This window comes from Saimiri boliviensis, chromosome 2 (genome assembly GCF_048565385.1).
Source record: "Saimiri boliviensis isolate mSaiBol1 chromosome 2, mSaiBol1.pri, whole genome shotgun sequence".
Classification (NCBI taxonomy): domain Eukaryota; kingdom Metazoa; phylum Chordata; class Mammalia; order Primates; family Cebidae; genus Saimiri; species Saimiri boliviensis.
Genome location: NC_133450.1, coordinates 239,046,650 through 239,058,519, shown reverse-complemented (window position 1 = coordinate 239,058,519; position 11,870 = coordinate 239,046,650). Strand labels below are relative to the sequence as shown.

The 11,870-nt window shown below is 45.6% G+C and overlaps 1 protein-coding gene across 7 annotated transcripts in view; it reads right to left on the bottom strand.

Annotated features, from left to right (window-relative positions):
* Positions 1-653: 653 nt before the first annotated feature.
* Positions 654-11,870, bottom strand: part of SLC35D2 (solute carrier family 35 member D2) — a 62,518-nt gene continuing 51,301 nt past the window's right edge. For 6 of the 7 annotated variants that reach the window (XM_039475246.2, XM_074395591.1, XM_074395593.1 and 3 more), the window contains 3 exons: positions 4,323-4,401; positions 2,248-2,330; positions 654-1,292 (listed from right to left, as the gene is read on the bottom strand). In XM_039475246.2, the coding sequence (XP_039331180.1) occupies positions 1,193-1,292; positions 2,248-2,330; positions 4,323-4,401 (262 nt within the window). In that variant the 3' untranslated portion in view covers positions 654-1,192. The other variant, XM_074395592.1, reaches the window with a different exon arrangement.

Below are 11,870 nucleotides of genomic sequence, written 5' to 3'. Positions count from 1 at the left end.
GGGTAACGGCACCCCACCCATACACCAGAGGTTGGAGGTAGGCGAGCCAGTGAGGAAATATCCCTTTGGCTAAAGCTCCGGAATGAACCTGGAGGGAGATGAGGAGAAACAAAACAGGTGAGCCCTTAAAAACGCAGCCAGGCAGGGGAGCCTGTAGTCCCCGTTACTCCAGAGGCTCGAGGTGGTGGCTCACACCTATAATCCCAGCGCTTCAGGAGGCCAAGGTGGGCAGATCGCCTGAGGTCAGGAGTTTGACAGCAGCCTGGTCAACATGACAGCCAAACCCCGTCTCTCCTAAAAATACAAAACTTAGCCAGGCGTGGTAGCAGGTGCCCATCATCCCAGCTACTCAAGAGGCTGAGGCATGAAAGTAACTTGAACCCGGGAGGTGGAGGTGGCAGTGAGCAGAGATCACACCACTGCACTCCAGCTTGAGGGACAGAGGGAGACTGTCTCCAAAAAAACAAAGAAACAAAAAAAAAGGCGAACAGGATAAAGCCTGAGTATTTTTTTCCCCATTGAGTTACTTAGTAGCTCTCCCCAGGGTCAAGTCATAAAAGAGTTTGGAATTATCCCTTCAAAGTGACATATTCTGCTACATTGTGAATGATGGGCACTATTTTCTGCCTCCAGTCATATCACAGCATGAGACATACGCAGAAATAATTTTTTATTTTAGTTTGATGATTAGGAAAAGATACCAACATAGCTTTCATCAAAGCTAACAAATAACTTTACTGGCAGTCAACTGACTAATTTTATTAAAATAAAGGCATGTCTGTTTAAACTGAAACAACTGGCCCTTTGTTGTAGCCGGGACCTGGCAAATCACGGCCAAGGTGCTAATCAGAAAGGAGTCGCCATCACATCGACCTCCTCCCCAGCCCATGGCACGGAGATGCCACAAAGGCGCCACTGGTCCCTAGAAGAGCGCCCGGGGCTCCACCTACCGAGTCCCAGCGGCTTCTTTTGAAAAGCTTTGCTTTCTGCTAGTAAGGTGCGGCCCGAGTACATTTCTCAGGACTGCCAGTGGCTCATGGTGCGGGCGGATGAGGTAGTTCTTTGCATTTTGCAGATGTTCTTGCTTGCCCTGGGGGCAGATGTCCTGAATCTGAAACCTCTGGCTTCACACTCCTAGTGGGAATAACCCCCAGACCCCAGTCGCAAGTCAGTCTACATCCCGCTGCAGACTCTAGCTCTTCAAATCCAGACAGATGTTTTCTTCATCCACAGGTTTAGGTTTGAACTGGCTGCTCAGTGTTAAAAAGGAGTATCTCAAGCCCCCTGCCATGCTAAAAGGAGTGGAAAGAAAGTGAAAGTAAATGGGAATTTCACAGGGGCTACCAGCAGCTGCTGCACTTTCAACAATACAGCCTGCTTCGTGCAGAGGGAATTATTCCAGTATCCTCAACTTGACACACGGCTTGATGAGAATTTCCCATCTTATTTACGAGCCTTTGGAGGCAGAAAAACAGTCATCAGAGCTAATGCAGAACTCCGGAGAGAAAATAAGCGCACGGTTTTTACTGAACAAACTGCATACCCTTAGCCTTAAATCGCATCCCGCTGCTGAGACCCCAAATGCCTTCCAAAGCTGGCTTAGTCCACACCCCCTGCATGCCGAGCCTCGTGGGCACAAAGGTAACACACCCCACTTCTGGGAGGAGAGCAGAGGACGCAGGCCTTCGGTGAGGAAGACAGGTGAGTTAAATTCCATCCCAGCCCCTCCAACTGTCACCACACGTGTCCCCATGGATCTGCATGAGGATGAACCCAGCGATCTAAGTAACATTAGCTTAGAAATTAGAATGTCGCCAGGCGCGGTGGCTCAAGCCTGTAATCCCAGCACTTTGGGAGGCCGAGGCGGGTGGATCACAAGGTCAAGAGATCGAGACCATCCTGGTCAACATGGTGAAACCCCGTCTCTACTAAAATACAAAAAAAAAAATTAGCTGGGCATGGTGGCGCATGCCTGTAATCCCAGCTACTCAGGAGGCTGAGGCAGGAGAATTGCCTGAACCCAGGAGGCGGAGGTTGCGGTGAGCCGAGATCGCGCCATTGCACTCCAGCCTGGGTAACAAGAGCGAAACTCCATCTCAAAAAAAAAAAAAAAAGAAATTAGAATGTCCAAACACCTCCTGGCTTAACATGAAAGACTTCTCTGGGCTCTTATGCTTATGACATATTAACCAAACTGTTTACAATTCTTGTTTTCCCAAAGCGAGTCCATTAAAAATTCCCACTCACCAAATATTTAACCCTACAAAGTTCAACAGAGAGAAAATGTAGTCTCCACCGATCAACATCCCGATGTAGGCAACGGATACATTCTGCAGAAAAACAGAGGATTCGTCATTTTCAAAGTAAAATATTTAGGGGAAAACATGTATGCTAAAACCTGAAACTAGACATTGCAGTTACTTTGCATACAGGCTTGTACAGAGGGATATCCACAGGGGGTTGAACAAAATAAACACCATTCCAGTCCAGGAATGATGGCTCACGCCTGTAATCCCAACACTTTGGGAGGTCGAAGTGGAAGGATCACTTGAGCCCAGGAATTTAAGACCAGCCTGGGCAACACAGTGAGATCCCATCTCTACAAAAAATAAATTTAAGTAGCCAGGCAGGCTGGCACATGCCTGCAATTCCAGCTACTCCACAAGGACTGAAGTGGGAGGACTGCTCGAGCCCAGGAGGTCAAAGCTGCAGAGAGCTACATGCCAGTGTACTCCAGCCTGGGCAACACAGCAAGACCCTGCCTCAGAAAAATAAATAAATAAATAAGCCATTAAATAGGGAGCTTCATAAATAAAGTAAATCATGGTATGATAACAACAGAAAATTGTGTTATTGTCTCCCGTTTCAGTTGGCATGCAGGCAAAAGAAGAAGAGAGTGGCTGTCATCTGCTTGCCAGGCCCTATCTCTTTACCATCATTGGGTTTTGGGATTTTCTTTTTTTGAGACAGAGTCTCACTCTGTTACCCAGGCTGGAGTGCAGTGGCACAATCTTGGCTCATTGCAACCTCCGCCTCCCAGGTTCAACCAACTCTCCTGCCTCTGCCTCCCAAGTAGCTGGGACTACAGGGCGCCTGCCACCACACCTGGCTCATTTTTGTATTTTTAGTAGAGACAGGGTTTCACCATGTTGGCCAGGCTGGTCTTGAACTCCTGACCTCAGGTGGTCCACCAGCCTTGGCCTCTCTAAGTGCTGGGATTACAGGCGTGAGCCACTGCGCCAGGTTCGTTTTTCTTTTTTTTTTTCAACCCTGAGCTCCCACACTGCACTGCAGTCTGTGGGCACACCAGGGCCAAGGAGTGAGTTAATTATCTTGACCCCAAATTTGAACCGAGTAGAGGCAGTCATTAAATTTCATGCTGTGCTCTGCCCACTGCATTCTGGGAGACCTCTGGGTAGTCAGGGGACAGGTGAATTCTTGAAGCAGACAGTGTCTTTATGCATTCTAGGACTTCATGTGAATAGAAAAACAAAGCAAGTATCGAACAGAATCCAGAACACATCTCCCCCTATTCATTCACGTGTGTGTGTGTGTGTGTGTGTGTGTGTATTCAGATGCATCCACACATGCAAACGCACACACACACCAACCCACAGGTTCATGCCTCATAACACAGTGCACACCTACATGGAAAATGGTTCTCCACAAGGGCTCTGCTTCTTAGTGGGCAGATTCTCCCAGAAAATCACACTGTGGTTCACAAGGTACCTTACTGATCATTGATAGCTGGATTGGTTGTTTATTTTTTAGCTTTTTACTTCATTTTCCCAGACCCATCCCCTCCAAGTCACCCCTGACTTCAAAAATTATCACTGGTCTCTCCTTTATAAATTAGCAATCTATCCCTCTGTTCTATGCAATAGATTACAGGAAGTAAGATGGGGCTGGGTGCAGTGGCTCATGCCGGTAATCCCAGCACTTCGAGAGGCTGAGGCAGATGGATTACTTGAGGTCGGGAGTTCAAGATCAGCTTGGCCAACATGGTGAAACCTTGTCTCTACTAAAAATATTAAAAAATTAGCCAGGTGTGGTGGCGGGCACCTGTGATCCCAGCTACTCAGGAGGCTTAGGCAGGAGAACTGCTTGAACCCGGGAGGTTGCAGTGAGCCAAGATCATGCCTCAAAAAAAAAAAAAAAAAAAAAGTAGTAAGACAGGATCACACAGGTCCACCTGAAAAGGTCACAGCTCCTGTTCTTACACCACCGCCACCACCAACATCACACCTGGCCTCCAACAGAAAATCTGGATTCACAGTCCACTCCTTAACTCAGTTGTTCCTTCCATGGCTCCATCCACTCACCTTGATAGCTCCAACAACTGCTGTCGTCAGGGCCGAATTGTAATAGCTGCACAGAACCGTGGAGTACATCAGTAGGAACCTGCAGCAAGGGAGCAGACACCAGAATACGCACCTCACTACGCTGGGCCGTAATAAATACTTACGGTCAGCACTGACCCCCACAAGAGCACTTTAAGCAAAAAAAAAAAAAAAAAAAAAGAAAGAAAGAAAGAAACACATATCATAAAGGCTCTGTAACCCACACCTTAAGATATCTTGCTATTGGTCTTATGACAGGAAAACAGTTGAGCTGTGAATTAGCTACACCTTCTATGTAAGGTATCCTCATTTTCTCTGTACATTTCCCATGAATGTTTCCACAACATGGGGGTAAGGAGAACAAGCTTTGTTTAATGACCTGAAATCTCTCATTTCACAACATGTTAAATAAAGTTGAGGACTGGGGTTTTTAATCCTCTGTGTGTCTGAATCACCTGCTGCACTTTCAATACACAACGATGCCCTGACAGAGGCTCTGCTTCACATGGTTTGAGGTGGGGCCCTGACCGGGCACGATACGAATGGTCCTCAGGTGATTCTGACCTGCAGCCAGAGCGGTGATGGAGGAGAAAATCAGCTGAGCGATTGCTGCCTTCAGACAGGGGAGATTGAAATAGAAATAGATTCCACGTGTGGATAGTGCTCCTGTATCTGTTACCAAAGTTAACTCTGGCACTTAATATGACAGTAGATATTGATACTTACTTGCCAATAAAATGACTATAGCCTATGAACATGCACCAGTCAAGAAAACACATACACAGGAAAAGAATGCCGAATCCAGTCACGTAAAGTGAGCTAATTCCAGTTAAGTAGTGATGGACATTAGCTGTAACCTCACCTAAGCTGCAGCTCAGATCTGATCATGAAGGGGATTACAAACCAGCTGAGAAGGAAATACAGAATGTACAGGGAGAGCACAAGATGTGTGAGATTTGAAAGCTAAATCCCAGCTCAGGTTGGGCTGGTGGCTCATGCCTGTAATCCCAGCACTTTAGAAGGCAGAGGTGGGTGAAGCACCTGAGGTCAGGAGTTCGAGACCAGCCTGATCAACAAGGAGAAACCTTGTTTCTACTAAAAATACAAAAACTAGCCGGGTATGCTGGCACACCTCTAACCTCAGCTACTCAGGAGAATCGCTTGAACCTGGGAGGCGGAGGCTGCAGTGAGCTGAGATTGTGTCACTGCACTCCAGCCTGGGAAACAGAGCGAGACTCAGTTTCACTCACTCACTCAATCAATCCCATGTCAAAGGCAGGAGCTTGGATCCCCCATTGACAGAGAGAAGTGAACTCAACTCTGGGAAAGGGCTCGGTGTACCCACACTTGGGTAAGCACAGAATTTATTTAATTCTAGAATCCTGCTCGATGTAACACCCAGTCTTGGCCCTAGGCTCAAATCTGATGGAGATCAGAGTCACAAACCTTCAACACAACAACTTCTGTTGGCCTGAGTGTGCTTATTACCAGAGGAGGCAGAGGGAAAAAATTAGAATGTCAAGTTTTACAGGTTGAAGAATAAACTTAATTTCAAACTTAAATGTTGTCATCTTTGGAATACTATTGCCTTAGTTATTAAGGTAATTAAAACAAGTGGTCCTAATTTGAAATATGCAATTGATATTAGAAACTTGAAAGAAGAGCGTCAAAGTCTGCAGCCAGGATTTGAATGTTTTTAAGAAGCTGATTTATCCCATTTCCAATTTGGTTTATTAGATTTCCAAGAGTTGTTTAAGTACAGAAAACAATCTACTAGCTTTGCCAGTTGGCCTCGGGGGTTGGAAAATGCTGAAGAAAAAATAGACAGCTCCCATTTGTTAAAGCAGTTTAAAATGCTTAAATTCTTTCAATTCACTGAGTTGCAAATGAAACTGATTTACAGTACATTGTTTAGGGATTTTAATCAGTTAAATTTGAGTTAATAAACCATTTATCAAATAATGAAAGTAAATGTTATTTTATAGAAAAATTGTTAGCTTTGGCTGGGCGGGTGCATTGGCTCACACCTGTAATCCCAGCACTTTGGGAGGCCGAGGCGGGTGGATCACGAGGTCAAGAGATCGAGACCATCCTGGTCAACATGGTGAAACCCCGTCTCTACTAAAAATACAAAAATTAGCTGGGCATGGTGGCGCGTGCCTGTAATCCCAGCTACTCAGGAGGCTGAGGCAGCAGAATTGCCTGAACCCAGGAGGCGGAGGTTGCGGTGAGCCGAGATCACGCCATTGCACTCCAGGCTGGGTAACAAGAGCGAAACTCTGTCTCAAAAAAAAATAAAAACAAGAATTACACATAAAATGAAAAAAAGTTAAAATTCAAACTGATGCCACTAGGTGCCTGTTCTGCCAGGCCCTGGCCGTGGAAGGGGACCATCCACAGCGCCTGTCCAGAGGCGCTCAGACCCGGATCAGAAGAGAAAGCCGAACAGCAGCCAGAGCACAGCCAGGGCCCAGCCCCACACCGGGGCAGAGAGCAGCTTCCTGCAGGCGCCCACGCACCGGTGCAGCCTTAAGCCACAGACAGCATGGATGTTTTCTATTTCCACTTTTGCTTTAAAATTCCAACTCAAGGGTTCCAATCATGCAACATTTTCTCCATCCTACATTTTTTTCTTAAAAAAAGTGGTGGAGGGAACCTCATCCCTTGACAGGGTCTGGCTGTATTACCCGGGCTGGACTTGAACTCCTGGGTTCAAGCAATCCTGCCACCTGTCTTCCAAGTGGCTAGGACTATAGATGCGTGCCATCACACCCTGCTCCATCTTAAAGAAATGTGTGCCATCACACCCTGCTCCATCTTAAAGATCCCGGTCTGCATTCAGGATCAGAAGACACCACGGATCTAAGATGCCAGCACCCATCTGTCATGATTGTGGGTGACTAGGACATCACTCACCAGCCAGGCTGAGCCAGGGCATGGAGACCCCTCGCTAACACTCCGAAGTGAGCCTCAATGAGCAGCCATCCTCCTTAGCAACAGATGACGACTCGACAGAAAAACTGCCCTTCTTTTTTCTTTCGTTCTTTCCTTTTTCCTAATTTTTAGGACAAGGTTTCACTCTTTCGCCCAGGCTGGAGTGCAGTGGTGCGATCGTGGCTCGCCGTAGCCTCTACCTCCCAGGCTCAAGCAATCCTCCCACCTCAGCCTCTCAAGTAGCTGGGACTACAGGTACACATCACTAAACCTGGCTAAATTTTAAATTTTTTTCTAGATAGAGGGTCTTGCTATCTTACCCAGGCTGGTCTGGAACTCCGGTGCTCAAGCTATCCTCCCTCCGCGGCTTCCCAAAGTGCTGGGATTACCCCACTTCCAGCTTGCACTTCTTAATATACCCACTAGATGTCTCCAGAGAGGCCAAATATAGAACCACTGGGCTCAAAGTAGCAGCATATTACATTTTTATGCAAAAAAAAAAAAAATACTTGTACGGTGCTTTGGCCAAAACCAAGACTCTGAACTAAAAAATGCTCGTTAACTCAGTACAAGGGAAACCACACCACTTCTAACACTGAAAATGTCAACCTCCACATGACTAGCTTTGACTTCACCATCTGTGGATGAATAAAATTTAATTTAAAAAATGCAAAGGTATTTAAAATTCTTAGTTACCTTTCCTTCCATCCTATATATTTTTAGATAGGGTCTCACCCTGTCACTCAGGCTGGAGTGCAGTGGCACAATCACAACTCACTGGGCTCAGATGAGCCAGCCTCCACCTCCTGGGCTCGGCCACCCAAAGTGCTGAAATTACACGTGTGAGCCACAGCACCCAGCCCGCTCTGTATTTTGAAGTCATGCTATCATCTGTGTACATTTGAAACATAACATCTGACGCACATTTATTCAAGCAACATAGGCCAGACGACTGTTTTGCTTCTAGGGCCCCCAGGGTGGAGGTGCCTGAGTAGAAACCGCTGGACCAGCAGCTCTGCACAAAGGTTTCTTCCTGTTCTAAAAACAGCACCAAAAAAACTGACTTACCCAACACTGCGGCAGTCACAAACAGAACTCAGATGACCTAGTTGACACCTCGTTACTGATTATCGTCCCCTACCTCAACAAATACGGAAACTCAACACAGATGTTCAAATATTCACAGGTCACTTTCACATTCCTTCCACCAACCACCAGGGCCCCGAAGCACCTCATTCTCTTATAATTCCAGATTTCAAAGAATCCCAAGGAACCTCATCCTCACCATCTCTGGAAAGAACTCACTCCTACCCCAAGAACTCATGGAGCGCCCGAGATGCACAGGTCATGGGATAAATACGGTACATCTTTGGGGCATGGGTTTTCCACTGAGATCTGCCTTGCCGGGGGATGACGGGAACGCGGGTACACTTTGCAGTCGTCATTCCTGTGCCCAGCAAGAAGCAACATTTTGCCGGGCGCGGTGGCTCACGCCTGTAATCCCAGCACTTTGGGAGGCCGAGGCGGGTGGATCACGAGGTCAAGAGATCGAGACCATCCTGGTCAACATGGTGAAACCCCGTCTCTACTAAAAATACAAAAAATTAGCTGGGCATGGTGGTGCGTGCCTGTAATCCCAGCTACTCAGGAGGCTGAGGCAGGAGAATTGCCTGAACCCGGAGGCGGAGGTTGCGGTGAGCCGAGATCGCGCCATTGCACTCCAGCCTGGGTAACAAGAGCGAAACTCCGTCTCAAAAAAAAAAAGGAACATTTTGTTTTCTCTTGTACAGTGTATCTACAGTCGTACAAGTTGAAGATTTAAAAATTATAACTTTCTTTTACTGTAGGGAAAATTTGACTGTTTTCTGTTTCAATTAAGACACAAATTACTTCTTCTGCAGGGTGAAAGGGCCGCTCCTGGTGCAGGTACAGGTTAGATGACTTCTCTCAGGACCCCCAGGTGCTGGTGCCGCCCTGACAGGAAAGAACTGGAACCTGTAATTTCTCAGCAACGCAAAAAAGATCTGCAGACCTCATTTTGCTAAAAATCTAGTTTATCAACTTAAATTCCAGTCTATATCTTACCTTTGACTGCATTAAGTTATTTTAGCTCCCCGAATCCAGTTTTAATTCCTGAAGCAAATTCACTCCACCACATGTTCCATTTCCAAACCCATGGTTACACACAGGACCATTTCCCAGCACTGAGTCCTTCATCATAACGCAAAGGCAAACTAGGCAGGGCGCGGTGGCTCATGCCTCTAATCCCACCCAGCACTTTGGGAGACCCAGGCAGGCAGATCACCTGAGGTCAGGAGTTCAAGGCCAGTCTGGCCAACATGGTGAAACCCCATCTCTGCTTACTAAAAATACAAACATTAGCTGGGTGTGGTGGCGCACACCTATAATCTCCGCTACTCTGGAAGCTGAGGCAGGAGAATCACTTGAACCCAAGAGGAGGAGGTTGCAGTGAGACAAATCACACCACTGCACTTCAGCCCGGGCAACAGAGTGAGACTTCATCTCAAAAAACTAAAAAAGTTTCTGAAACAAAGAAGCCTGGGAGAGAGATCCAAGATGGCTGATCACTAACAGCTCGGGATTGTAGCTCCCACTGAAAGCGCAAAGAACGAGAGGACGCCACAGCTTCACATGAATTCTTGTTGCTCACGCACCAGGAGATTCCCAGCGGAGGAGCCCCACGGGTCGCCAGCGCGACTCTTGTGACCGGCGAGGCGGTTTTGCCGGCGCCTTGGAGCGACGGTTCTCGGTGCAGAGTCAGAAAAGCACCATCAATCTTAACGCCGCTGATTTGGTCGGCGCAGTGGGTTGCTCAGATTTCGGCGCTGACAATCAGTAAGTTGGACGTCCACTCAGAAACCCAATTACAAAGACGGTAATTATAAAGACCACAGATGGATAAATCTACAACGAAGGGAAGAAAACAGCCAAAAAAGGCTGAGAATACCCAAGATCAGAACGCCTCTCCCTCAGCAGGGGATCCCAGTTCCTCATCAGCAACGGAACAAGGCTTGATGGAGAACGAGTGTGTTCCAATTACAGAAGCAGGCTTCAAAATGTGGATAATGAGAAACTTCTGTGAATTAAAAGAACTTGTTCTAACACAATCCAGAGAAACTAAGAACTTTGAAAAAAGGTTTGACGAAATGTTAACAAGAATACACAATTTAGAGAGGAATATAAGTGAATTGATGGAACTGAAAAACACAATACGAGAACTACGTGAAGTATGCACAAGTTTTAACAGCCGAATTGATCAAGCAGAAGAAAGGATATCAGAGGTCGAAGACCAACTCAATGAAATAAAACAAGAAGACAAGATTAGAGAAAAAAGGATACAAAGGAACGAGCAAAGTCTCCAAGAAATATGGGACTATGTGAAAAGACCTAATCTACGCTTGATAGGTGTACCTGAATGTGACGAAGAGAATGAATCCAAGCTGGAAAATACGCTTCAGGACATTATTCAGGAAAATTTTCCCAACCTAGTAAGGCAGGATAATATTCAACTCCAGGTAATACATAGAACACCACAAAGATATTCCTCAAGAAGAGCAACTCCAAGGCACATAATCGTCAGATTCACCAGGGTTGAAATGAAGGAGAAAATACTAAGGGCAGCCAGAGAGAAAGGTCAGGTTACCCACAAAGGGAAGCCTATCAGACTCACAGCAGATCTCTCAGCAGAAACCCTACAAGCCAGAAGAGAGTGGGGGCCAATATTCAACATCCTTAAAGAAAAGAACTTTCAACCCAGAATTTCACATCCAGCCAAACTAAGCTTCACATGTGAAGGAAAAATAAAGTTTTTTGTGAATAAGCAAGCACTCAGAGATTTCATCACCACCAGGCCTGCTTTACAAGAGCTTCTGAAAGAACCACTACACATATGAAAGGAACAAACAGTATCAGCCTTTCTAAAAAAATTATCAAAAAGAGCATCAATATAATGAAGAATTTACATCAACTAATGGACAAAATAGCCAGCTAATGGCAGTATTAAACTCACATATATTATTATTAATTCTAAATTTAAATTGACTAAATCCCCCAATCCAAAGACAGGCAATTTGAATAAAAAACTAAAACCCATCAGTATGCTGCATCCAGATCCATCTCACATTCGAGGATACACAAAGACTCCAAACAAGGGATGGAGAAAGATTTACCAACCAAACAGAGAGCTAAAATAAATAAATAAAAAGCAGAAGTTACAATTAAGCAACAAAGATCAAAAGAAGCAAAGAAGGACATTATATAATGATAAAAGGATCAATGCAACAACAAGAAGAGCTAAAGATGCTAAATATATACGCACCCAATACAGGAATACGCAGACATACAAGACTTATAAAGAGACTTAGACTCCCACATAATAATAGTGGGAGACTTCAACATTAATATTAGACAGATCAATGAGACAGAAAATTAACAACGATATTCAGGACTTGAACTCAGATCTGGAACAAGTAAATGTAATTAACATTTATAGAACTCTGCACTTTAAATATACAAAATATACACTCTTATCAGTACCACATCATATCAACTTAGAAGTTTAAACGAAATGTTGGT